The sequence below is a fragment of the Zophobas morio genome, unplaced genomic scaffold (assembly GCF_036711695.1).
Source record: "Zophobas morio isolate AGI-343-1 ecotype UQ-CSIRO unplaced genomic scaffold, CSIRO_AGI_Zmor_V1 ptg000016l, whole genome shotgun sequence".
Taxonomy (NCBI): domain Eukaryota; kingdom Metazoa; phylum Arthropoda; class Insecta; order Coleoptera; family Tenebrionidae; genus Zophobas; species Zophobas morio.
The window spans coordinates 3,875,911-3,902,092 of NW_026972121.1; the positions used below are offsets into that span (position 1 = coordinate 3,875,911).

At 29.8% G+C, this 26,182-nt stretch overlaps 5 protein-coding genes across 5 annotated transcripts; 1 reads left to right on the plus strand and 4 right to left on the minus strand.

Moving 5' to 3' along the window:
• Positions 1 to 902: 902 nt before the first annotated feature.
• On the minus strand, positions 903 to 2,606 carry LOC135129787 (UDP-glycosyltransferase UGT5-like). The gene is made up of 4 exons (XM_064057035.1): positions 1,784 to 2,606; positions 1,508 to 1,730; positions 1,029 to 1,461; positions 903 to 933 (listed from the first exon to the last, which is right to left on the minus strand). Exons 1-4 carry the CDS (start codon positions 2,597 to 2,599, stop codon positions 903 to 905), a joined length of 1,503 nt encoding a protein of 500 aa, XP_063913105.1. The 5' UTR covers positions 2,600 to 2,606.
• Positions 2,607 to 2,770: 164 nt separating this feature from the next.
• On the minus strand, positions 2,771 to 4,468 carry LOC135129788 (UDP-glycosyltransferase UGT5-like). The gene is made up of 4 exons (XM_064057036.1): positions 4,047 to 4,468; positions 3,342 to 3,989; positions 3,077 to 3,296; positions 2,771 to 3,026 (listed from the first exon to the last, which is right to left on the minus strand). The coding sequence occupies exons 1-4, from the start codon at positions 4,381 to 4,383 to the stop codon at positions 2,771 to 2,773; spliced, it is 1,461 nt and encodes a 486-aa protein (XP_063913106.1). The 5' UTR covers positions 4,384 to 4,468.
• An 8-nt stretch (positions 4,469 to 4,476) lies between these two features.
• LOC135129382 (UDP-glycosyltransferase UGT5-like) lies at positions 4,477 to 6,163 on the minus strand. The gene is made up of 4 exons (XM_064056533.1): positions 5,323 to 6,163; positions 5,052 to 5,274; positions 4,785 to 5,004; positions 4,477 to 4,738 (listed from the first exon to the last, which is right to left on the minus strand). Exons 1-4 carry the CDS (start codon positions 6,136 to 6,138, stop codon positions 4,483 to 4,485), a joined length of 1,515 nt encoding a protein of 504 aa, XP_063912603.1. The 5' UTR covers positions 6,139 to 6,163; the 3' UTR covers positions 4,477 to 4,482.
• Positions 6,164 to 14,099: 7,936 nt separating this feature from the next.
• LOC135129529 (uncharacterized) lies at positions 14,100 to 14,989 on the plus strand. Its single transcript, XM_064056695.1, has 4 exons — positions 14,100 to 14,232; positions 14,334 to 14,491; positions 14,551 to 14,672; positions 14,727 to 14,989. Exons 1-4 carry the CDS (start codon positions 14,170 to 14,172, stop codon positions 14,801 to 14,803), a joined length of 420 nt encoding a protein of 139 aa, XP_063912765.1. The 5' UTR covers positions 14,100 to 14,169; the 3' UTR covers positions 14,804 to 14,989.
• Positions 14,990 to 19,585: 4,596 nt separating this feature from the next.
• On the minus strand, positions 19,586 to 20,289 carry LOC135129724 (uncharacterized). The gene is made up of 4 exons (XM_064056970.1): positions 20,155 to 20,289; positions 19,961 to 20,103; positions 19,758 to 19,909; positions 19,586 to 19,704 (listed from the first exon to the last, which is right to left on the minus strand). The coding sequence occupies exons 1-4, from the start codon at positions 20,200 to 20,202 to the stop codon at positions 19,586 to 19,588; spliced, it is 462 nt and encodes a 153-aa protein (XP_063913040.1). The 5' UTR covers positions 20,203 to 20,289.
• Between the last annotated feature and the right edge of the window lie 5,893 nt (positions 20,290 to 26,182).

Below are 26,182 nucleotides of genomic sequence, written 5' to 3' on the forward strand. Positions count from 1 at the left end.
GACCCCCGAAAGTTTTCAACTTAAAAAAAGACATTTGGGGATCCTGAGAAGGTTTCACATTCTTAAACGAAAGACATGTGGTGCCCCCGAGAAGGTTTTACATTGTTAAAAGAGACAGTTGGAACCCCCGAGAAGGTTTCAAATTAAAAAATGGACATTTGGTGCTCACGAGAAGGTTTTACATTTTTAAAGAAAGACAATTGATTCCCCCGAGAAGATTTCACATTAAAAAATAGGCACTTGAGGTTCCCAAGAAGGTTTCATATTTTAAAAAAGACAGTTGGTACCCCCGAGAAGGTTTCACATTCTTAAAAGAAAGACATGTATCGCCCCCGAGAAAGTTTTACAGTAGTTTTACATATAGCCCCTGGAAAACACATAGTATCGTCACCGTGGAACTAACCTGGCGGAAACTTAACAAAAATAAAAATTATTAACACCATTTGACAGAGCGCGAAATTTAAAATGGTTTTTTGTTGGATTTAAAGTTTGTAGTTTATATACAAATTACAAAATTTGAATAAAATTTAAAATTTAATCAAAAAAATCTTATTTAATAATTATTAGTTATATTAATTGACAATTAATTGACTTTAAACAAAAAGACCACGCTAAGACCACGTGACAACAACGGTTTACGCGCTGTCAACTCTCTGCTGGCACAATTTGGTTCCAAACCAAGGGAATTTTTTGCGTTACCAACTGCATTTGCTCCACTCGTACAACAATGGATGACGGTACTATGTATTTCTAGGGGCTATAGTTTTACATTTTTAAAAGAGACAGTTGGAACACCCGAGAAGGTTTGAAATCTTAAAAAACCATTTGGCGCCCCCGAGAAGGTTTCACATTAAAAAATTGACATTTTGAGGCCCCCGAGCAGATTTTACATTAAAAAAAAGTCACTTGGTACCCACGGGAATGTTCCACAACCTAAAAAAAAATTTTTAACGCTCCAAATTATTTAACCGAGTTTGTTTGTGTTTTATTTATACCAATAAATAATTAACATTTGGATTACTTTGTACCAGAGATAGATAATCATACCACTCATTACAGCTGCAACTAAGACAACTTCCACTAATAAATAGTCAAACCAAGAAAAATCAGCTGCCGGACTCCTCAAGTGTTTTGCCCCCTTATGTCTAAGAACGTACTCAGACCACCAGACAGCCTTTTCCAGCCCAGTCATTGGCTTGTCGTACAAAATGTCACGAATTTCGTGAATCCTTCGATGGTACTTGTTGTTTTCGGCAACCTCAATTATACATTGTTTTAGTTCCTCCTTAGTCACACTAACTGGATCAACCCCTAGTCCGATCCCTGCATCCACGATTTTTTGCACATTTGGCGGCTGATCACCCATGAAAGGCATCCCAATGAGTGGTACCCCTCTAGAGACTGCTTCTTCAATAGATTGAAGACCCCCTTGTGTAAAAAAGGCACGAATATTTTGATGTGCTACAACCATTTATTAAAATAAAAAAATCAGTAAGTAACGACAGACCAAGAAGATCTTGTTGCGGAAACCACTTTCTTGTGACCACATTCTTTGGTCTTCCAGGCAAGTAATCGGACTCCCATTTCCACAAAACTTTGTACGGTAGTTCAGATAAAGCTTCCACTATGATGTTCCTCAGTGTTTCATTTAAATTTACGCTTTGAACGTTCGACCCTAAACTAAAGTAGATCACGCCTTCGGTAGCATTGTCTAGTATTTGTTGCAAATCCTGCGGGTACATTTCAAACAATTACGTGATTATGTGGTGTTAGTGATACCTACTTCCGGAAGTGCTTCCACCGGTTTAATGTGCATCTGCCCCATTTCGACAAGAGCGGGTACATTAGGTCTCAACGGGTACAACACAGGGTTTACATTAAGAAAAACCATGCTCTGACCTTTCCGGAGATCCCCTAGATACGACAAACCTTCCCCAAAATACTTCTTTGCAATGTTATGCGCTCGTGGTACTGCAATATCGTCGTAGTACCGTGACCACAAACTCCACAAGACACTTTTAACTTTGTTCCACATTGATAACTCGGTGTTAGAGAACCCCCATAGAACGTCCGGGTACAGTACTGGGTGTGTGGGGTTACCAATGACGGTATAGTAGACCTCCATTAATCCCAGTGCGGACATTCCAATGACAGGTGCGTTGAACCTTCCAGCTAAAGCGTACATAATTGGATGGAAACATTCTATTAAAATCAAATCAAAATGTTTGGACTGATCATCTATTAATTGTTTGAACCCAGTACTGTTGAGTTCGGCTTCCACGAGCCGATCAATGTAACGGGTCGAATCATGCAAACTTAGAAAAACGTTGGAATCTTTTGATATAAGATTTTGGATTGTTATTCGTTTCAAGAGATCGTAGGTGAAACCAATACTGATTTCGGTTAGGTTTGTTAAAGAGGGGTCGTTTATGGGGTCTGGGGTTACTACCGTGACGTTGTGACCTCTCAACGATAGTTCTTTCCATATCGGTTGGAAAACGATTTGGTGACTAATTGAGGGAAAAATGAACACTCCTAAAATATTGCTGCACAAGATAGGTGTGGAAAGTAAAAGGAGTACCACAAGTATAGGGTGCATTTTCTTGTTATTGTCGATCAGTACTGACTAAGCAATAATGAAGGCAATGTTGTATACTTACTTATCAAGTTGTTTATGGCTATTTATCAAAGCTAACCTTAAAATAATAGTTGTCTTGGTACTTACTTATTTTTAAACATTTAGAGGACACTAGACTAAATCAGAATTGATTTATTTGCGACATTTTGACATTAACAGTTGGAACACTTTGTAGGAGAGATAAATAACAATACTAATCAGTGCAGCTGATACTAAGACCACTTCCAGTATTAAATATTCAAACCAGGAACAATCAGCAGCCGGACTCCGCATATGTGTGGCCCCTTTGTGTCTGAGAACGTACTCAGACCACCAGACAGCCTTTTCCAGCCCAGTCATTGGCTTGTCGTACAACAGGTGACGAATTTCCCGGATTCGTTTGCTGTATCTAAAAAAATAATTTACCCATAGTTGTTTAAAACAAATTTTATTTCTCACTTGTTGTTTTCCACAACATCAATTATAGAATTTTTGAGTTCTTCCTTGGTTACAGTACTTGGATCAACACCCAGTCCGATCCCCATTTCCATGATTTTTTGGACATTCGATGGTTGATCGCCAAGGAAAGGCATCCCAATGAGTGGTACCCCTCTAGAGATGGCTTCTTCAACGGATTGAAGACCACCTTGCGTAACGAAAGCACGAATATTTCGATGTGCTACCAAGCAATCATCAAATTAAGAAAATTAAGGTTAGTACTAACCAAGGAGGTCTTGTTGGGGAAACCAGTCTCTTGTGACCACGTTCTTTGGTCTTCCAGGTAAATAGTCGGACTCCCATTTCCACAGAACTTTGTAAGGTAGTTCAGATAAGGCTTCTTTTATAGTATTCCTCAGTTTTTCATCTAAACTTACACTTTTGACGTTCGATCCCAAACTAAAATAGACCACACCTTCGGTACCATCGTCTAGTATTTGTTGCAAATCCTCAGGAAGCGGTTTCACCGGTTTAACGTGTATCTGCCCCATTTCGACTATACTTGGTACATTAGGCCTAATCGGGTACAACACAGGGTTAACATTAAGAAAAAGCATGCTTTGATCCTTCTCAAGATCCCCTAAGTACTCCAAATCTTCACCAAAGTACTTCTTTACAATATTGTGCACTCGTGGTACGAAAATAGCATGGTGGTGGTACTGTGTCCACAAATACCACAGCGTACTTTTAATTTTGTTCCACACTAATAGCTCGATATTGTACAATCCGAACAGAACATCTGGGTACAGTACTGGGTGTGTGGGGTTACCAATGAGGTGGTGCTGCACTTCCACTGCTCCAAGGGCGGACACTCCGATAATAGGTGCCTTGAACCTTCCCGCTAAAGCATACATACCGGGGTGAAAACTTTCCACTAAAATCAAATCAAAATGGTTGGACTCATCATCTAGTAGTTCTTTGAATCCAGTACTGTTAAGTTCGGCTTCAACTACACCATCCACGAAACAAGCAGCAGCATACATACTATGAAAAATGTTGGAGTCTTTTGAGATAATTTCTTGCATTGCTTTTCGTTTGAGAAAATCGTAGGTGAAACGGACACTAATTTCGGTTAGGTTTGTTAGAGATGGGTCGTTTAAAGGGTCTGGGGTTACTACAGTGACGTTGTGACCTCGCAAGGACAATTCTTTCCATATTGGTTGGAAAACGCTTTGATGGCTAATTGAAGGAACGATAAATACTCCTAATATATTGCTGCACAGGGTAGGCGTATAATGTAAAAAAAGTACTACAGGTATAAGGTACATTTCTTGTTCGATCACCACTGTCGAAACTAAAATCACATGGAGTGTTCAAAATAACAAGTATATATATATAAATTACAAAAAAACATGGCCACACATAAATTACAGATAACAGGTTATAAATGGCAGTTGGATTACTTTGTGAACCAAATAGATAGTACCACTTATTACAAGTACCGTTGTTAAAACAACGTCTACTAGAAAATAATCACACCAAGAAATATCAGCTGCAGGACTCCTTAAATGTTTTGCCCCTTTATGTTTAATAACGTACTCAGACCACCAGACTGCTCTATCCAACCCAGTCATTGGAACGTCGTACCAAAGATTACGAACTTCCTGAATTCGTCTTTTGTAGCTATAAAAAAAACAACTAAAAACACAGTACTTAAATTTAAACCCACCCTTGATTCTCCACCACTTCAATTATACACCCCTTCAGTTCCTCCTTGCTCACACTAACTGGATCAACCCCCAGTCCAATCCCCATCTTCACGATTTTTTGCACATTCATGGGTTGGTCAGACATGAATGGCATCCCAATCAGTGGTACCCCTCTAGAAATAGCTTCCCCAGTGGACTGAAGACCCCCTTGGGTAACAAAAACACGAACATTTCGATGTGCTACAAACCCTCTGTTAAACCATTACAAAACAACCATAAACCCAAACCAAGAATGTCTTGTTGAGGGTACCACTTCCTGGTTACCACATTCTTGGGTCTATCCAACAAACAATCGGACTCCCATTTCCACAGAACCTTGTACGGTAACTCAGACAACGCTTCTACTATAACCTTTCTTAGTCTAGCATCTAAATCCACGCTTCTGATATTTGACCCTAAACTAACGTAAACCACACCTTCAGTAGCACCGTCTAGTACCTTTTGCAAATCCTGGACAATTCAGACTGTGGGTTACAACCTCACTTTGGTGGTACTTACTTCAGGTAGTGGTTTCACGGGTTGAATGTGCCCCAGTGCCGTTTCTACCACAGCTGGTACATTCGCCCTCGGTGGATACACCGCTGGGTTCAAATTAAGCAAACGCATGCTTTGATTTTTCTCAAAATTGGTTAAGTATCCTAAATTTCCAAGATGTTTGGCCACTATATCATGCACTCGTGGTACTAGAACACCATGGTAGTAGTACCTGGTCCACAACCCGAACACCACACTCTTGGTTTTTTGCCACAGCGACAACTCTCTGTCGTGGAACTTCAGCAAAATGTCTGGATGTAGTACCGGATGGGTGGGGTTTCCGGTACTGTCGTACCAAGCTGCTAGCATCCCGCAGGGTGCAACTCCGATGATCGGTGCTTTGAATCTTCCCGCTAGAGCGTACATGGAGGGATGGAAGCAGTCTATTAAAATCAGATCAAAGTGTCTGGTTTGATCGACGATGAGTTGTTTGAAAACGGTACTATTGAGTACGACTTCCGCGATCGCGTCCATGAAACGGTACACAGAATCCACGCTTTGAAGGATGTTGAAGTCTTTTGACATGAGGTTTTGGAGTTTGGTTTGTTTGAGGAAGTCGTACGTGAAGCGGATGCTGAGTTCGGTTAGGTTTGTTAAAGAGGGGTGGTTGAGTGGGTCGGGTGTTAGTACCGTGACGTTGTGACCTTTCAAGGATAGTTCTTTCCATAGTGGTTGGTAGATGAGTTGGTGGCTGATTGAAGGAAACGTGAACACACCTAATACGTTGCCACACAGGGTAGTTCTGGACTGGAGAAGAAGTACGATGGTTGCAAGGTACATTTTGGCGTGGCTGTCAATAGTTAGTTATGTTTTTGTGAGTTGCGCAATAGTTGCGACGGTTGTTTAAAGTAGACCATAAAATATATTATCAACCTTATCACCAGTTGAAATTATTTTCCTGGTTTTTGTTTTATTACGTTTTGTAATGAATTGCTTTGTGGTTGATAATGAGTAATAACAATATGTAAATGTAAAAATACAAATAGAATGAAATAAATCATTGTGGTTTAAGTTTAAAATTATGGTTGTTTTACAATGTTAATTGTAAATAGTAGGTCGACTTGCCATTGTTTTTTAATATTCTACATGTTTTTAAATATATAAATAAATAAAGATTTATTTACGGATTTTTTTTGCTTTTTTAGATTCTTTGGATTTTATGGATTTTTTGGATTTCGTTTGGGAATTTTTAGATTTATTTGGATAGTTTTGAGTTTTTTTAATTCACTTGGATTTTTTAGATTTTTCTGGATTGCATTGGGGTTTTTTAAGTTTAGGATGTTTTTGGAATTTTTGGAATTTGGCTTTTATTGATTTGTTTGAATATTTTTTTTAATTTTTTAATTTTTCTGGATACTGCTGGATTTTTCGGATTTACGTGGAATTTTTGGGATTATTTGACTTTTCTGGAATTTATGGATTATTTTGGTTTTGAATTTTTTTGTATATATTTAGATTTTTTTTGGATACTATGATTTTTGTGTATTTCTGGGACTTACTTGGATTGTTTTGGATTTTTTTTTAATTTTTGGATTGTTTTGGAATTTTTGGAACATTTGGATTGTATTGGAATTCTTGGAATTTTCGGTTTTTTGCAATTTGTGATTTTTTGTGGATACTTTGGTTTTTGTATATTTTTGGGACTTGTTTGGAAAGTTTTGGATTTTTTGGATTTACTTGGAATTTTCCGATTTTTTTTGGAATTTTAGGAATTTATGAAGTTTTTGGGTTTATTTGGAATTTTTGATTTTTTTTTATTTTTAGAATATTTTTGGACTGCATTGGAATTTTTTTGCAATTTTCAGAATTTATGGATTTTTTTGGATTTTTTAATTTTTTTTGCATTCTTTATATTTTTTCATTCTTTGGATTTTCTGGGTATTGTTGATTTTTTGGATTTTTTTGCATAATTTTACATTTATTTGAAATTTTTAAACATTTGAATTTTTTAGATTATTTAGGATTGTATTGGAATTCTTGGCATTTATGTTTTTTTTTTTGGGTTTTTTAATTTTTTTTGGCAGATTTTTTGGATTTCTTTTGCATTTTTTTGATTTTGTGGCTTTTTGGTTTTTTTCAAATTTTTTTGGATTTATCTGGATTGCATTTCGGAACTTCTGAATTTTTTGCAATTTGTGGAATCTATGGATTTTTTTTGGATATTCTTGGATTTTTGAATTTTTTCATGATCTGTGGATTTTATGGATTTTTTGGATTATTTGGACTTACCTGGCTTTTTTCGTGTTCTTGGATTTTTTTTGGAATTTCTCGATTTTTTTTATCCTTTTGGATTTTTTGAATTTACTTCAATTTTTTGTAATTTTTTTATTTTTTTGGAATTAACGGATTTGGATTTCACATATTTATTTGTATTTTTTTTAACAATTTTTTTTATTCTTTGGTTTTTGTGGATTTTTTGAGTTTTTACTTCCCGAGCGTAAGCAAAGGAAGTATTGTAATCGAGTCCGTCGGCCGACTCTCTACTTTTACGTTTTCTCGATCTTTCATGACCCCTAGAAGACGAAGAAATAGGTCTCCCATTTCCGTCTGTCTGTCCGTCCGTCTGTCCGTCCGTCTGTCCGTCCGTCTGTCCGTCCGTCTGTCCGTCCGTCTGTCCGTCCGTCTGTCCGTCCGTCTGTCCGTCCGTCTGTCCGTCCGTCTGTCCGTCCGTCTGTCCGTCTGTTGTCCCGGATTTTTATTAGACAGATAATCTCCGAAAGTACTCGACCGATTGTTGTGAAATTTTGTACTTATATTAAGAATATCATGTAGATGGTAAAACGCTAACCAAAATTTGTCTAATCATCCCCACCACTAAAGCGATGACGTCACTTCAAAATTGTACATAGTAAATGGGTTTTCAATTGTATAAAATAACATAGTCCTGCACATGTAGTTTACAACTCTGAATCGACTTTTCACCCGAAACGTCCAGATTTTTGGAAAAAAAATCAAAATTATAAAACAACATTTTGAAATTTAATTTTTAATCTGCTAACCAGAATGCTTCGAAATGTTGCAGATGTTTTAAGGCTATAAAGAGCATCATAAATCTTTAGTCAAAAAATATTTGCTTATCCCCTCCAAAAACTTGATGACGTCAGCTCAAAAGTTTGTGGAATAAATCATATCTAAAATGTACAAAATATGATGAGTCTGTACTTGTGATCTATCACTCCATTCATATTTTTTGGATTTGCATATACAGGGTGACTCAAAAAAATTAATGAATGCGTAAATATATTTTATTGATTTAATCAGGAACTACAAAACCGAATGCTCTGAAATCTTGCAGATGTTTTAAGGTCATAAAGAGCATAATAAATGTTTAGTCAAAATATATTTGCTTATCCCCTCCAAAAACTTGATGACGTCAGCTCGAAAGTTTGCCGAATAAATCATATCTAAAATGTACAAAATATGATGAGCCTGTACTTGTCATTTATCACTCCATTCATATTTTTTGGATTTGCATATACAGAGTGACTCAAAAAAATTAATGAATGCGTAAATATATTTTATTGATTTAATCAGGAACTACAAAACGGAATGCTCTGACATCTTGCAGATGTTTTAAGGTTATAAAGAGCATAATAAATGTTTAGTCAAAATATATTTGCTTATCCCCTCCAAAAACTTGATGACGTCAGCTCGAAAATTTGCCGAATAAATCCTATCTAGAGTATACAAAATATGATGAGTCTGTACTTGTAATTTATCATTCCATTCATATTTTTTGAATTTGCATATACTGGGTGACTCAAAAAAAAAATGAAATCTACTGCGAAAAAAGAAACATAATAGACATGCAGTCGCCACGTTTCCGACAGCGAGGGAAGTACTGTCTAAACTCTTTAGACCAATTTTTTAAATTTGTTTTGAATAGTATCGGCATTCTTGGAATTTATGTTTTATTTTTGGAATTTCTGGTATTTATGGATTTTTATGATTTTTTTTATATTTTTTGTGAGATTTTTGAAATTTTTTCGCATTTTTTTTATTTTTTGGATTCTTTAGTTTTGTTAATTTTTTGAATTCGATATTTTTTTTAGATTTTTTCAATTTTTTTCTGGATTGCATTGGCAACTTTATTATTTTATTTATTTTATTTGAATAGTTTTGGAATTTTTTGGACTTATTTGGAATTTTTGGAATATTTGGATTTTTCGGATTTTATTGGAATTCTTGGAATTTTTGAAGTTTTTGGAATTTGTGATTTTTTTTTACTTAGATTTTTTTGGATACTTTGGTTTTTGTATATTTTTGGGATTTATCTGGATACTTTTTTTTTGGATTTTGTATAATTTTGGGATTTATTTTGAAAGTTTCGGATTTTTTGGATTTACTTGGAATATTTGTATTTTTTTGGAATGGATGAACTATTTTGGATTGTGTTGGAATTCTTGGAATTTTAGAAATTTATGGGTTTTTTTGGGTTTATTTGGAATTTTTGGCTTTTTTTTCAATTTTTTCGATTATTTTTGGACTGCATTGGAATTGTTGTTTTATTTTGCAAATTTTAGAATTTATGGATTATTTTGGATTTTCGAATTTTTTTTGCATAATTTTGGAATTTTTGAACATTTGGATTTTTTAGAATATTTTGGATTGTTTTGGAATTCTTGGAATTTATTGTCCAACAGAATACTGTCCAACAGTTTTTCTTTTTTTTTAATGATTTTTTTGGGTTTTTTGGATTTGTTGAATTATTTGGACTTACCTGGCTTGTATCGTTTTATTGTTTTTTTTGGAATTTCTAGATTTCTTTTGGATACTTTTGTTTTTTTTGGTTTTATTTCGAATTTTTGTAATTTTTTTGATTTTTTTTGTAATTAATGGATTGCATTATTGGAAATTTTGGAATATTTTGCAATTTTTGGAATTTATGAATTGGATTTTGTTGGATTTCGCATATTTATTTGTATTTTTTTTTTTAATATTTTTTTTTATTCTTTGGTTTTTGTAGATTTTTTTGGAATGTTTAAACCCTTTGAAATTTGAATTTTTTTGAAGTTTCCATTTTTTTTGGAATTTTAAGAATTTATGGATTTTTAGGCTTTTTCAATTTTTTAGATTCTTTTTAGATTGTATTGGAATTGTTGTTTTTTTACATTTTTTTTTATCCTTTAGATGTCCTGAGCATTATTGACTTTTTGGGTTTTTTTGGAATTTTTGGATTTTTTTGGATAGTTTTGGATTTTTTGGATTTGCTTCAAATTTTTTGAATTTTTTATATATTTTTGGAATTTGAGTTTTTTGGATTGTATTAGTGGTTTTTGGGAATATTTTGCAATTTTTGGAATTTAAAGATTTTTTTGGATTTCGTACATTTTTGTATTTTTTAAGTTTTTTTGGAATGTTTAGACTCTTTGAAACTTGATTTTTTTTATTTTTCGGATTTTTTTAGATTTCTTTGATTCTATAGATTGCTTTGAATTTTTTGTTTTTTTTTTATTTCTTGGGTTTTACTGGAATTTTTAGAATTTGTGGTTTTTTTGTTAATTTGTAAATATTTTTTGTTTTTATTTTTTGAATTTCTTTGGATTTCTTTGGATTCATTTGGAATTATTGGGATTTATGTTTTTTTTTGTTTTTGTCTTTTTTGTTTTTGTTTTTTTATTCATTTGGATTATTGTGGGTTTTTTTTAATTTTTGGACTCAATTTTTTGCGATTTTATTTAAACTTTTGTATTGTTTTTAATTTTTTGTATTTTGTTGGATTGTTTTGGATTTCTTTCATATTTTTGGATGTTTTTATTTTTTTTTTTTGGATTTTTTTGGATTTCTCGGATTTTTATTGGAATTTTTTGAAGTTTTTGGAGGTTTCTGGATTTTTTTTATTTATTTTTTTAGATTCCTCGAATTTTCTGGATTTTTTTAAAGCCTTCAGGTGATTGGAATTAATTTTGAATTTTTAGATTTTTGCTAGTTTTTTGAATTTTTAGATTTTTGGGAGCTTTTGAATTTTTGGTTTTTTTGAAGATTTTAGATTTTTGGGGTTTTTTGAATATTTGGAATTTTTGAATTCTTTGGATTTTATGGATTTTTGGACTTTATTTTCGAACTTTTAAATTTATTTGGATAGTTTTGAGTTTTTTTAATTCACTTGGATTTTTTAAATTTTTCTGGATTGCATTGGGTTTTTTTGAACTTTCGGATCTTTTTGGAATTTTTGGAATTTAGTTTTTTTTGAATTTTTTAATTTTTAAATTTTTTTTTTCTAATATTTTTGGATTCTTTGGATTATTTGAATTTTCCTGGATTTTATTGATTTTTTTGGAATTTTTTTGGAATTTTTCGATTTTTCTGGATACTGCTGGATTTTTTGGATTTACGTGAGATTTTTGAGATTTTTTTACTTTTTTGGAACCTCTGGATTTTTTTGGTTTTGAATTTTTTTGAATATATATTTAGATTTTTTTTTGGATACTTTGGTTTTTGTATATTTTGGATTTTTTTGGATTTTGTATATTTTTGGGATTTAGTTGAAAAGTTTTGAATTTTTTGGATTTTTTTGGAATGGATGGACTTTTTTGGATTGTTGGAATTCTTGGAATTTTCCGATTTTTTTGGAATTTTAGGAATTTATTGATTTTTTGGGTTTATTTGGAATTTTTGGCTTTTCTTCAATTTTTTCGAATATTTTTGGACTGCATTGGAATTGTTGTATTTTTCGCAATTTTTAGAATTTATGGATTTTTCACTTTTTTGCATTCTTTTGTTTTTTTTTATTCTTTGGATTTCCTGGGTATTATTGATTTTATGTATTTTTTTGCAAATTTTGGATTTATTTGAAATTTTTGAACATTTGGATTGTTTAGATTATTTTGGATTGTATTGGAATTCTTGGAATTTATGTTTTTTTTATGGGTTTTTTATTTCTTCTGACAGATTTTTTGGATTTCTTTTGTATTGTTTTGGATTTTGTGGCTTTTTTGGTATATTTGGACATTTTACAATTTTTCATTTTTTTTTTATTTTTCTGGATTGCATTTGGGAACTTCTGGATTTTTTGCATTGTTTGGAATCGATGGATTATTTTAGGCATATTTTTTTTAGAATCTGTGGCTTTTATCGTTTTTTCGGATTTTTTTTAACTTCTGGATTTTTTTTTTAATACTTTTGGATTTTTGAATTTACTTCGAATTTTTGTAATTTATTGATTTTTTGGAATTAATGGATTGTGTTATTGGAATTTTTGAAATATTTTGCAATTTTTGGAATTTGTGGTTTGGATTCTTTTGGATTTCCCACATTTATTTGTATATTTAAATCTTTTTTGGATTCTTTGGTTTTTGTGGATTTTTTAATTTTTTTGGAATGTTTAGACCCTTTGAAACTTGAATTTTTTTAGAATTTTCCAATTTTTTTGGAATTTTAGGAATTTATGAATTTTTTTGGATAGTAACATTTGGATTTTTTAGATTATTTTGGATAGCATCTTTATGACTTTCATCATTTTTTTTTATACTTTTGGAATTTTTGGATTTACATAAGATTTTTAGAATTTTTTTATTTTTTTGGAATTAATGGATTTTTTGGATTGTATTAGTGGAATTTTCGAGATATTTTGAAATTTTTGGAATTTATGGATTTTTTTGGATTTCGTACATTTTTTGCATTCTTTTGGATTTTTTGAGTTTTTTTGGAATGTTTAGACTCTTTGCAACTTGCATTTTTTTTTAATTTTCGGGTTTTCAGATTTTAATTGGATTTTTTTGGATTGTCTCATATTTTTGAATTTTATAGATTGCTCTGGATTTTTGTTTTTTTTTATTTCTTGTATTTTACTGGAATTTTTAGATGTTTTGTTTTGTTGAAATTTTTAATAAAATTTTGTTTTTATTTTATTTCTTGGATTTCTTTGGATTCGTTTGGATTTATTGCAATTTTTGTTTTCTTTTTTAGTTTTTTTTTGGATCATTTTGGTTTTTTTTTTTTTGGAAAGTCTGGATTTTATTTGAACTTTTGTATTGTTCTTAATTTTTTGTATTTTGTTCGATTGTTTTGGATTTCTTTGATATGTTTGGATTTTTTTGGTTTTTTCGGATTTTAACTGGAATAGTTTAAAGTTTTGGACACAAATGTTATGGGATTTGATGGATTTTTTGGATTCGTCGTTTTTTTTTTTGGATTTCCTGGATTTTATTGGAACTTTTGTATTGCTTTTAATTTTTTGTATTTTGTTGGATTGTTTTGGATTGTTAGGATTTCGTTGATATTTTTGGATGTTTTTAATTTTTTTGGAATTTTTGAATTTATGGAATCGTTCGATTTTCTTGAATTTTTCGGATGCTTTTTAATTTTTAGAATTTTTGAGCTTTTTTTGTTTTGCTGGATTTCTTGGATTTCTTTGGATTGGTTTAAATTTCTTTGGATGTTTTTCATTTTTTCAGATTTTTTGGATTTTTAAAATTTTTTGATCTTTTCTTTTTTGGGTTTTTTGAATCTCGGGGACCACTTGCGTCTGGTTTTTGAAGTAGTTTGAAAAAGCCTGGAGGACCTTGTTTTTGAGGTACCTGATTATAAAGAGTCTCGAGGACTCCATGCGTCTAGTTTTTGAAGTAATTTGAAACAATCGGAGTTCCGTGGAAACCATCATAAGTGGATTACCGATTTTTCATTATCTTCAACTATGTGTACCAATTTTCCAAACAACCTAATAATAGTTGGTACCACTTCACTCAAATCAGACATATAATTCATAAAAATGTGTACAAACAAACAGATAATTGATCTGAACTCTCAAAGGTTCCTGATAAGAAACCACTAACAAAGCAACTTGCGTATTAATATGTCGTCAAACCCAGTATGACGTTCGTCAAAAAACTCACCCTAATATTGTTCATAGTACTAAACATATCGACAACCACGGTGAGCTTTTTTTACCATTTTTTAATCCAGTAAAAAAAATGAGGTCGCACGAATCCGTGACAAACAAACCCACACCTAACCTCACTTTACACTCTTTACAGGCCCTGCGCTTCTTCCAATCCCGTAAACGCAAAAAGAAATGTCTGGTCCGCGAACAATGGAATTTCCACTACGTCACCTGTGCCTCCAAGTACCAGAAGTGCTGTGCTACAGGCTGCTGCGACAGCGCTATCAACAACGCCACCACAGCTTACGTGAAGTAAATCACAATGATATACTTTCTACCAATGGTACTAATGGTAGCCATGAAATTTCTAGAGCACTTATAGTTTGCAGCGTGATCGTTATGGGTTTCATGATGGTGTACATCGAGATATGGTGCAAGAAGAAGTGTAAGGGTTGGAAGAAGAAGTGCAAAAGTTGCGTGACGAGTAAAGATGGTAGGGTAAATATGAAGAAGTATTAGGGGTTGTGGTGTTGATTTGAATTTTTAGGGGTGGATTTGCGAGGGTGCGAAGAGAACTGCCAGGAAATGGAAAGTTTCAATGGCGGGAACGAGGGTGGTAAATAACCTAAAAGTTGACACAATATGTTCTACAAGAAGGTATATTGGAGTATTGTTAAGAAGACACTGTGTTTTATCTTATACATATATTAAGAAAACGAAACTATGCTACTGTAAACATGTATCAGCTCAATTTTTATTATTTAAATAACTCACAACGTCACAACGTATTATTATAATTGGAATTCTTGATTTTTTTTGTATTTATTTATATTTTTGTTATACTTTGGTTTTTGTATATTTTTGGGATTTATTTGGATAATTTTGGATTTTTTATACTTTGTGGAATTTTTGGAATTTTTAGATTTTTTTCGATTTTTTTTATTTTTCTGAATAGCACTAGATTTTTGGAACTTTTGGATATTCTGCGATTTTTGGAGTTTATGGATTTTTTTGGGTTTTTTTTTTCTTTTTTGGATTATTTGGACTTTCCCGGCTTTTATTCATTTTTTTTTTAATGTATGCATTTTTTTTTGATATTTTTGGATTTTCTGGATTTACTTCGGAGTTTTGGAATTTATATATTGTATTATTGGAATGTTTGGAATATTTTGGAATTTTTAGAATTTATGCATTGGATTTTTTTTTTTTGATTATATTGGGAATTTTTTGGATACTTTTGTTTTGTAAATTTTTCGAGATTTTTGGAATGTCTAGACTCTTTGAAACTTGAATTTTTTTGGAATATGAGGAATTTATGGATTTTTTTAGTTTTATTTGAGATTTATTTGGAATTTTTGGTTTTTTTTTCGATTTTTTTTATTCCTTTTGGATTGTATTGGAATTGTATTTTTTGCATTTTTTTGTTTTTTTTATTCCTTGGATTTCCTGGATATTTTTGGAATTTTTTGGATAGTTTTGGATTTATTTGGAAATTTTGGAGCATTTGGATTTTTTAGATTATTTTGGATTGTATTGCAATTCTGGGAATTTGTGTTTGTTCTGGAATTTCTGGAATTTATGGATTTTTATGAATTTTTTTGGGCTTTTTATTTTTTCTGATAAATTTTCTGGATTCTTTATTTTTTATGGATTTTTTGGATTATTTGAAATTTTTGTAATTTTTAGAATTTTTCAATTTTTTTTTGTTTATTCTAGATGGATTGCATTGGATTTTTTGGAACTTTTGGATTTTTACAATTTTTGGAATTGATGGATTTTCTTGAATTTTTTTTTTTGGAATCTGTTGATTTTATGGATTTTTTGGATTATGTAGTCTTTCCTCCCTTTTATCGATTTTTTTGGATTTTTTTGAAATTTTATTGATTTTTTGGATACTTTTGGATTTTTTGGATTTACTTCGGATTAGTGGAATTTTTTGATATTTTTGGGATTCATGGATTTTTGAGTTGTATTATTGGAATATTTTGCAAATTTTGGAATTTATGGATTGGATTTTTTTAGATTTCGCACGTTTATTTGAATGCTTTTGGATTCTTTGGTTTTTGTGGATTTTTTGAATTTTTTTGGAATTTTTCAATTTTTGTTGAATTTATGGATTATCTTGTTTTTTTGGATTTGTCAGTTTTTGCTTTTTTTCGGTTTGTCAGATTCTTTTTGGATTGTATTGAAATTCTGGGAATTTGTGTTTTTTTTTAAATTCTGGAATTTATGGATTTTTATTTTTTTTTTGGATTTTTTATTTTTTCTGCCAAATGTTTTGTATTTCTTATTTTTTGTGGATTTTTTGGATTATTTGAAATGTTTGTAATTTTTAGATTTTTTCAGTTTTTTTTGGATTGTATTGGGTTTTTTGGAACTTTTGGGTTTTCTGCAATTTTTGGAATTGATGGATTTTCTTGAATTTTTGATTTTTTTTAGAATCTGTTGATTTTATGGATTTCTTGGATTATGTAGACTTTCCTCTCTTTTATCGATTTTTTTGGATTTTTTGGAATTTTATTGATTTTTTTTTTTTTTTTGGATACTTTCGGATTTTCTGGACTTACTTCGGATTTTTGGATTTTTTTTATATTTTTGGGATTTATGGATTTTTATGTTTTTTATTTTTTGTCAAATTTTTTGGGATTTTTTTTGCACTTTTTTTTAATTCTTTAGTTTTGGTTACTTTTTGGATTATTTGGAATTTTTGGAATTTTGCATTGGGTTGTTTGGAACTTTTGGGTTTTTTGCAATTTTTGGCATTTATAGATTTTCTTGGATTTTTTATTTTTTTAGAATCTGTGGATTTTTTGGATTATTTGGTCTTTCCTGGCTTTTGTCGATTTTTTTGGATTATTTTGGAATTTTATCGATTTTTTTTGGATTTACTTCGGATTTTTCGATTTTTTTTATTTTTTTGGAATTTATGGGTTTTTTTCGATTTTTTAGATTCTTTCTGGGTTGTATTGGAATTGTATTTTTGCCTTTTTTTTTTGTTTTTTTTTTGGATTCCTTGGGTTTCCTGGGTATTATTGATTTTTTAGATACTTTTTTTATTTTTGAAATTTTTGGAATTCTGGGAATTTGTGTTTTTTTTTAATTTCTGGAATTTATGAATTTTTTTTTTTTGGATTTTTTATTTTTTCTGCCAAATTTTTGGGATTATTTGAAATTTTTGTAATTTTTAGAATTTTTCAATTTTTTTTTGGAGTGCATTGGGTTTTTTGGAACTTTTGGATTTTTGCAATTTTTGGAATTGATGGATTTGCTTGAATTTTTGATTTTTTTTAGAATCTGTTGATTTTATGGATTTTTTAGATTATGTAGACTTTCCTCTCTTTTATCGATTTTTTTGGATTGTTTTGGAATTTTTTTGATTTTTTTTGGATACTTTTGGATTTTCTGGACTTACTTCGGATTTTTGGAATTTTTTAATATTTTTGGGATTTATGGATTTTTATGTTTTTTTTTTATTTATTTGTAAGTTTTGGCTTTTTTCGGTTTGTTAGTTTCTTTTTGGGTTGTATTGGAATTGTTGTATTTTTTTGCCTCTTTTGCTTTTTTTGGATTCTTTGGATTTCCTGGATATTATTGATGTTTTGGATTTATTTGGAATTTTTGGAACATTTTGGTCTTTTAGATTATTTTGGATAATATCGGAACTCTTGGGATTTCTGGTATTTATGGATTTTTATGATTTTTTTAAATTTTTTGTCAGATTTTTTGAATTTTTTTGCATTTTTTTTAATTCTTTAGTTTTTGTTATTTTTTGGATTATTTGGAATTTTTAGGATTATTAGATTTTTTCAATTTTTTTGTTTTTTTTTTCTGGATTGCATTGGGTTGTTTGGAACTTTTAGGTTTTTTGCAATTTTTGACATTGATGGATTTTCTGGATTTTTGATCTTTTTTAGAATCTGTGGATTTTTTGGATTAATTGGTCTTTCCTGGCTTTTATCGATTTTTTTGGATTATTTTGGAATTTTATTGATTTTTTTTGGATTTACTTCGGATTTTTCGATTTTTTTATTTTTTTGGAATTTATGGTTTTTTTTTCGGTTTGTTAGATTCTTTTTGGATTGTATTGGAATTTTATTTTTTGCATTTTTTTTTTGGATTTCTTGGATTTCCTGGGTATTATTGATTTTTCGGATATTTTTTTAATTTTTGGAATTTTTTGGATATTTTTGGAATTTTTGGAATTTTTTGGATAGTTTTGAATTTATTTGGAATTTTTGGAACATTCGGATTTTTTAGATTATTTTGAATTGTATTGGAATTCTGCGAATTTGTTTTTTTTTGAATTTCTGGAAGTTATGAATTTTTATTTTCTTTAGATTTTTTATTTTTTCAGCCAAATTTTTTGGATTTCTTATTTTTTGTGGATTTTTTGGATTATTTGAAATTTTTGTAATTTTTAGAATTTTTCATTTTTTTTTGGATTGCATTGGGTTTTTTGGAACTTTTGGATTTTTGCAATTTTTGGAATTGATGGATTTTCTTGAATTTTTTTTTTAGAATCTGTTGATTTTATGGATTTTTTGGATTATATAGACTTTCCTCTCTTTTATCGATTTTTTTTGGATTTTTTTGGGATTTTATTGATTTTTTTTTTTTTTGATACTTTTGGATTTTCTGGACTTCGGATTTTTGGAATTTTTTTATATTTTTGGGATTTATGGATTTTTATGTTTTTTTGGATTTATTTGTAAGTGTTGGCTTTTTTCGGTTTGTTAGATTCTTTTTGGATTGTATTGGATATTATTTTTTAATTTTTTGTCAGACTTTATTGATTTTTTTTTATTTTTTTTTTAATTCTTTAGTTTTTATTTTTTTTTTTTTTGGATAATTTGGAATTTTTGGATTTTTTCAATTTTTTTGGTTTTTATCTGGATTGCATTGGGTTGTTTGGAACTTTTGGAATTTATGGATTTTCCTGGCTTTTATCGATTTTTTTGGATTATTTTGGAATTTTATCGATTTTGTTGGATTTACTTCGGATTTTTTTTTTTATTTTTTTGGATTGTATTAGTGGAATATTTTGCAATTTTTGGAATTTATGGATTTTTCTGTGGATTTTTGAGTTTTTTTGGAATTTTTAGACTCTTTGAAACTTGAACTTTTTTGGAATTTTAGTGGAATTTTTAGATTTTTAGGAATTTTTGTTTTTTTATTTTCTGGATTTGTTTGGATTCATTTGGATTTATTGGAATTTTTGGGTTTTTGGAATCCTTCGATTTTCTTGAATTTTTTGGATTTTTGGATTCCTATTGTTAAGAAGACACTGTGTTTTATCTTATATATATTAAGAAAACGAACCTATGCTACTGTAAACATGTATCATACTCAATTTTTATTATTTAAATGACTCTCAACGTCACAACGTGTTATTATAATTGACGTTCTTCACCGCTTTGCCGACACAGCTTCTTCGTACGTGGGTAAGCCATCATCAGTATAGGCGGGAAGTGCAGGTACTTCGCTACTATTGCTACCATAGTTCGGAAGGGCGTCCCTCGAAGCGCCTAAAACAAACTGTTAGTTGGTCAACCCTCAACCAAATTTGATATTTTGTCACAAATTGACTGATTGGCAGACGTCATCAAGATGTTCTCTTGCGATTCGTTCGTGACGCTTCTTTCGGACATAACTCTGCAGTACTTATGCCAACACTTTTCTATAATTTTCAAGGACAGCAAAAAAAGTAACACGATGAAAAAGGCAAAAAATCTAGAATAATGTGGACTGTAATTTGTGAAATTTTGGTGTTTGGGGAATTACAGATCGACGTACCAAGGACAACAGCCCTTTTTACAACACGACGCGTTGTAGCAAATTACTTCTTTGTGAACTGGGCTGAAGGAGGAATTTCCGGGCTGGGTTTCCACCAAACAGACGCGACGTACTCTACGGTGGGAGCCAGCCTGTATAAATTATGTACTTAATTAAGTAAACAAAAATTTATAAATACTTACTAGAATTGGGGGAATTGATAGTAGAGAGAAAAGCAAAATTGTTTTCATGTTTTCGTCTGTGTTTATGTTTAAAGTGTGAAAGTAAAATCATGAAATGTTCCTCTCCTGGCGCCAGACTGGCGGCACTGAAAAAAAGACAAACTAGAGTTCAAAATGCACTATAAAGCTGCCAATAAAAGTCTAAACATTTGGGTAAAGTACTGACCTGCATAAGTAAGAAAATTATAGTACCTATTTATAGTTTTCAGGTAGTAAATTTAGTTCACGATTTACACTTTTGTGTGTTCAAAAAGGGGAACTCGAGACCACAACGTGTGCATCGATTCGGTTTCTTATTGGAGATGGGTGGATTCTGCGTGTTTTTATCTTCTGGTTATGTTCTGATTAAACCGAGAGGAGGCTGCTGCTCGTCTTATAATTTGTTTATTGTTTAGTGTTATATTGTCCATATTAAAAAATATATCTTCTCCCACCTAAAAGTTATGCGTACTAGTTCATTTTTATGCAGCGTGTGTACACGTGACGTCATCGTTAAAGCAATCAAACGGTGCGACTAGCACGAAAGTGAGGTTAGGTCTGTTTAAAACCACGTGTTCTTTCAAACATTTTTTCAGTGTTTTGCGTTCAAAATTTTTCGTTTTTTTAACTTTAAATTTTTCCATTTTGTAGTTTCTCAGTTTTTAATTATTGAATTTTTCGTTTCTTCAATTTTTCGGGCAGCGTTAGCGATTTTTTTGGATTTTTGGGATTTTTTGTATTTACTTGGAATTTTTAGATTCCTTTGGATTTTGATAAATCAAAAAATTGAAAAAATTCACAATGAAAACGAAAAAAAACAAAATCAGAACATTGGAAATGCGAGATAATGAGAAATTAAAGAAAACAAAAACCCGATACAAAAATGTTGATACATGAAAAATTGAGAATCGATCAATTAAAAAATAAAATGAAAAATTTGTAAAATGCAATAACTGAAAAATGAAAAAATTCTGTATCAAAAATTTAAAAAAATATTGAAAAAATTATTACTACTTATTTAAAGATCCATTTAAGCTTGAAAAAGTGAAAAAATTAAAATCAGGACGTTGAAATACCGAAAAGTTGAAAAAATAAAGAAAGTAAAAACCCAAACGAAAAAGTTGTGATTTTTTTGCATTTTTCTCATCTCATTTTTTGATTTATTGATTTTTTTTGAAATTTCTGTTTTTTTTTAATTCGATTTTTGGATATTTTTTATTTTTGGAATTTTTGGATCTTTTGAATTTTCTTGAATTGCATTGGCATTTTTGGATTTTTTCGGAATTTCCTTGGATGTTTTGTATTTATTTGAAACTTTTGGAAAATTTGGATTTTTTTGGATTTTTGGTCTCAAAGATATATTTGGTTTTTCCTGGATTTAATGATTTTTGGGTTTATTTGTTTTACTTGAAATTTTTGGAGCTTTTGGATTTTTTTGAATACCTTTGATTTTATCGATTTTGGAGTATTTTCAAGATTTTTTCGTTTTTCAAGATTTTTTGGATTCGTCGGAAATTTTGGATTTCTTTGGAATTTTTGAATTTTTTTGAATTGATTTTATTTTTTGGGTATCTACAATTTTTGGATTTATTTTTATGTTTTTGGATCTGCTTGGAATTTTTGAATTTTCTGGATTTATTTGGGGTGTTTGGAATTTTTGGGTTTTTTTTATTTTTTGTTTTATTTTGATTGTTTTGGAATAGGATTTTTTAGACTTTTTTGAATTTTGGTTTTTTGGATTGTTTTGGTTTTGTTGGATTTCTGAAATTTTTGGATTTTTTTGGATTGCATAGGAATTGTATTTTTTGGATATTTTTATTCTTGGATTGCATTGGAATTTTTCGATATACTTGGAATTTTTGGATTCACTTGGGATTCAGGATTTACTTGAATTTTTTTGAATTTTTGAATTTGTTGGATCTTTTAAATTTTCTTGGATTGCACTGGAATTTTTGGATTTTTTTGGTTTCGTTTGAAATTTTTAGAGTATTTGGATTTACTTGGCTTTTATTGAATTTTCGGATTTTTTTTTGATAGTTTTTATTCGGAATTTTTGAATTTATTTAAAATTTTTGAATTTTTTTGCATTCTTAGAATTTTATATGGATTTTTTGGAGTATTTGGTTTTTCCTGGCTTTTAATGAGTTTTTGAAATTGTTGGATTTTTTGGATTGTATTGGAAATTGGCTTTTTCCGGATTCTTTGGATTTTGCGATGTTTTGGATTTTTTTGGAATTTTGGATATTTGTTCGATGTTTCGATTTTTTTTTTGATATACTTGGAATTTTTGGATTTTTTTTTTGTAATATCTATTTGGATTTTAATTTTTTGGAATTTTTGGATTTCTTTTGGATTTGCCGAATTTTCTTGGATTTTTGGGATATTTGGAATTTTTTGGATTAACGAACTTTTGGATTTTGTTTTTTTTTGGATTTCTTGGATTGTTTTAATTTGATTGGGTTTTTTGAATTTCTTTGGATGTTTTGTTGTTTTCGGATTTTTTGATTTTTTTAAATTTTCTAAAATATTGTTCTTTTTTGATTTTTCATTTTGAAATTTTTGTTTTTTTAGGTTTTGTTGGACTTTTGAATTTTTCGACTTTTTGATTTTTTTTTTGGATTGCATAGGAACTGTTGTATTTTTTGGATATTTTTATTCTTGGATTGCATTGGAATTTTTGGATACACATGGAATTTTTGGATTCACTTGGAATTTCTGGATTTACTTGGAATTTTTTAAATCTTTGTATTTATTGTTATCAGTAGGTATACACTGTTAACTAACCGTTTGTACTGTTGTGCAATAAACTTATCTATCTATCTATTTGTTGGATTTTTTTGGAATTTATGATTTTTTTGGATTTATTTTATGTTTTGGATTTCTTCAATTTTTTTGTTTTTGGATCTGCTTGGAATTTTTGGATTTCTTTAATTTTTTGTTTTATTTTGGTTGTCTTGGAATACTTGGATCTTCTAGACTTTTTTGAATTTTGCTTTTTTGGATTTTTTTGGTTTTGTTGGATTTCTGGAATATTTGGATTTTTTGAATTTTTTTGGATTGCATAGGAATTGTGGTATTTTTTGGATATGCTTGCTATTTTTAGATTCACTTGGAATCTCTGGATTTACTTGGAATTTTTTGAATCTTTGTATTTGTTTGATCTTTTGAATTTTCTTGGATTGCACTGCAATTTTTGAATTTTTTTTTGATGTTTTGATCTCAAATATTTATTTGGATTTTAGTGTATTTTATTGATTTTTGGGTTTATTTGGAATTTTTGGATTGTTGTTGCTTTATTTGAAGTTTTTGGAGCTTTCAGATTTTTTTGGATTCCTTGTAAATGTTATCGATTTTTTGGAGTATTTAGATCTTCTTGGCTTGGTGTAGCCGTATGGATTATCTCAATTTTTTCTTGATTTTTTTTGCATTCGTTGGAATTTTTGGATTTTTTGGATTTATTTTATGTTTTGGATTTCTTCAATTCTTGTTTTTCTTATGTTTTTGGATCTGCTTGGAATTTTTGGATTTTTTGTTTTTCTGCATAGTCTTGGATTACTTGGATTTTTTTTATTTTTGGTATTTTGGTTTTGTTGATTTCTTTTGGAATTATTGGATTGTTTTTGGATTTTTCGGATTTGATTGAATTTTTTGGATTATATTTCATTTTTAAAATTTTTGATTTTTTTTTTTCGTTAGGTTGGATTCTTGGAATTTGTGATTTTTTTAGATTGCATTGGAATTTTGGATTTTTATGGGAATTTTGTATTGTTTCGGAATTTTTGGATCTTTTTCGGATTTGATTGAGTTTTTTGTAGTTTTTTTATTTTTCAAATTTTTTTGGTTTGCATTGGAATTTTTGGGCATTTTTGTATTTTAATGTTTACTTGAAATTTTTGCAAAAATTTGGATTTGTTTGGACATTTTGATCTCAAATACATGTATGTATATTTGGATTTTCATTGATTTTTGGATGTTTTTATATTGCACTGGAATTTTTTTCGATGTTTTGGATTTACTTGAAATTATATTTGGATTTTATTCATTTCTGGGTTTTTGTTGAATTTTTTGGATTTACTTGAAAATTTCGATTTTCCTGGATTTTATTGGTTTTTGGGTTGTTTGGATTTTTTTGGATGCCATTTGAATTTGGGGATTTACTTGGAATTTTTGTATTTTTTTGGATCTTTTGAATGTTCTTGGATTGCATTGGAATTTTTTATTTTTTCGGAATGTTTTGATTTTTTTGGATATTTTTGGATGTTTTGAATTTTTTGGATTTACTTGAAATTTTTGGAAAATTTGGATTTTTTGATTTCAAACACACATTTAGGTTTTCCTGGATTTTATTGTTATTTGGGTGTTTTGGATTTTTTTGGATTGCACCGGAATTTTTGGATTTACTTGGAATGTTTGCAAAAATTTTGATTTTTTTGGATATTTTGATCTCATTGGAATTTTTGGATTTACTTGGATTTTTTGTATTTCTTTGGACCTTTTGAATGTTCTTGGATTGGATTGGAATTTTTGGATTTTTTCAGAATTTTTGGATATTTTGGATTTACTTGGAATTTTTGGAAAAATTGGATTTTTTGATCTCAAATATATATTTGGATTCTCCTGGATTTTATTGATTTTTGGGTTTTTTGGATTGCACTGGAATTTTTGGATTTTTTCGGAATTTTTGGATGTTTTGGATTTACGTGAAATTTTTGGAAAATTTGGATTTTTTGATATCAAATATATATTCGGATTTTCCTGGATTTTATTGCTTTTTGGGTTTTTTGGTTTTATTTGAAATTTTTGGATTTTATCGATTTTTATTGGAGTATTTGGATTTTCCTGGCTTTATATAGCCGTATGGATTGACTCAATTTTTTTCGGTTTTTCTTGATTTTTTGTCGGATTTTTTGTATTTTTTTGGAATTTTTGACTTTTTTGGGTTTGTTTATTTTTTGGATTTCTTCAGTTTTTGGATTTATTTGGGGTATTGGGATTTTTTGGATTGACTAGAAATTATATTTGGATTTTCCTGGATTTTATTCATTTTTGGGTTTTTGTTAGATTTTTTTGGATTTACTTGGAAATTTCGGAAAATTTAGATTTTCCTGGATTTTATTGGTTTTTGGGTTGTTTGGATTTTTTTGAATGCCATTTGAATTTGGGGATTTACTTGGAATTTTTGTATTTTTTTGGATCTTTTGAATGTTCTTGGATTGCACCGGAATTTTTTATTTTTCGGAATGTTTTGATTTTTTTGGATGTTTTCAGAATTTTTGGATATTTTGAATTTACTTGAAACTTTTGGAAAATTTGGAATTTTTGATTTCAAATATATATTTGGATTTTCCTGGATTTTATTGATTTTTGGGATTTTTTTAGATTGCATTGGAATTTCTGTATTTTTTTGGATCTTTTGAATGTTCTTGGATTGCATTGGAATTTTCGTTTGTTTTCAAAATTTTTGGATATTTTGGATTTACTTGAAATTTTTGGAAAATTTGGATTTTTTAATCTCAAATATATATTTGCATTTTCCTGGATTTTATTGATTTTTGGGTTTTTTGTAATTTTTTTGTATCCTTTGAATGTTATTGGATTGTATTGGGATTTTTGGGTTTTTTCGGAATGTTTGAATTTTTTTGGATGTTTTGGATTTTTTGGTTTTACGTGAAATTTTTGGAAAATTTGGATTTTTGATATCAAATATATATTCGGATTTTCCTGGATTTTATTGCTTTGCGGGTTTTTTTGGTTTTATTTGAAATTTTTGGATTGTATCGATTGTTATTGGAGTATCTGGATTTTCCTGGCTTTATATAGCCGTATATGGATTGTCTCAATTTTTTCAGTTTTTCTTGATTTTTTTTCAGATTTTTTGGAATTTTTGAATTTTTTGGGTTTGTTTTTTTTTTGGATTTCTTCAATTTTTAGATTTATTTGGGGTATTGGGAATTTTTGGATTGTCTCGAATTACTTGGATTTTTTAAATTTTTGGTTTTTTGGATTTGTT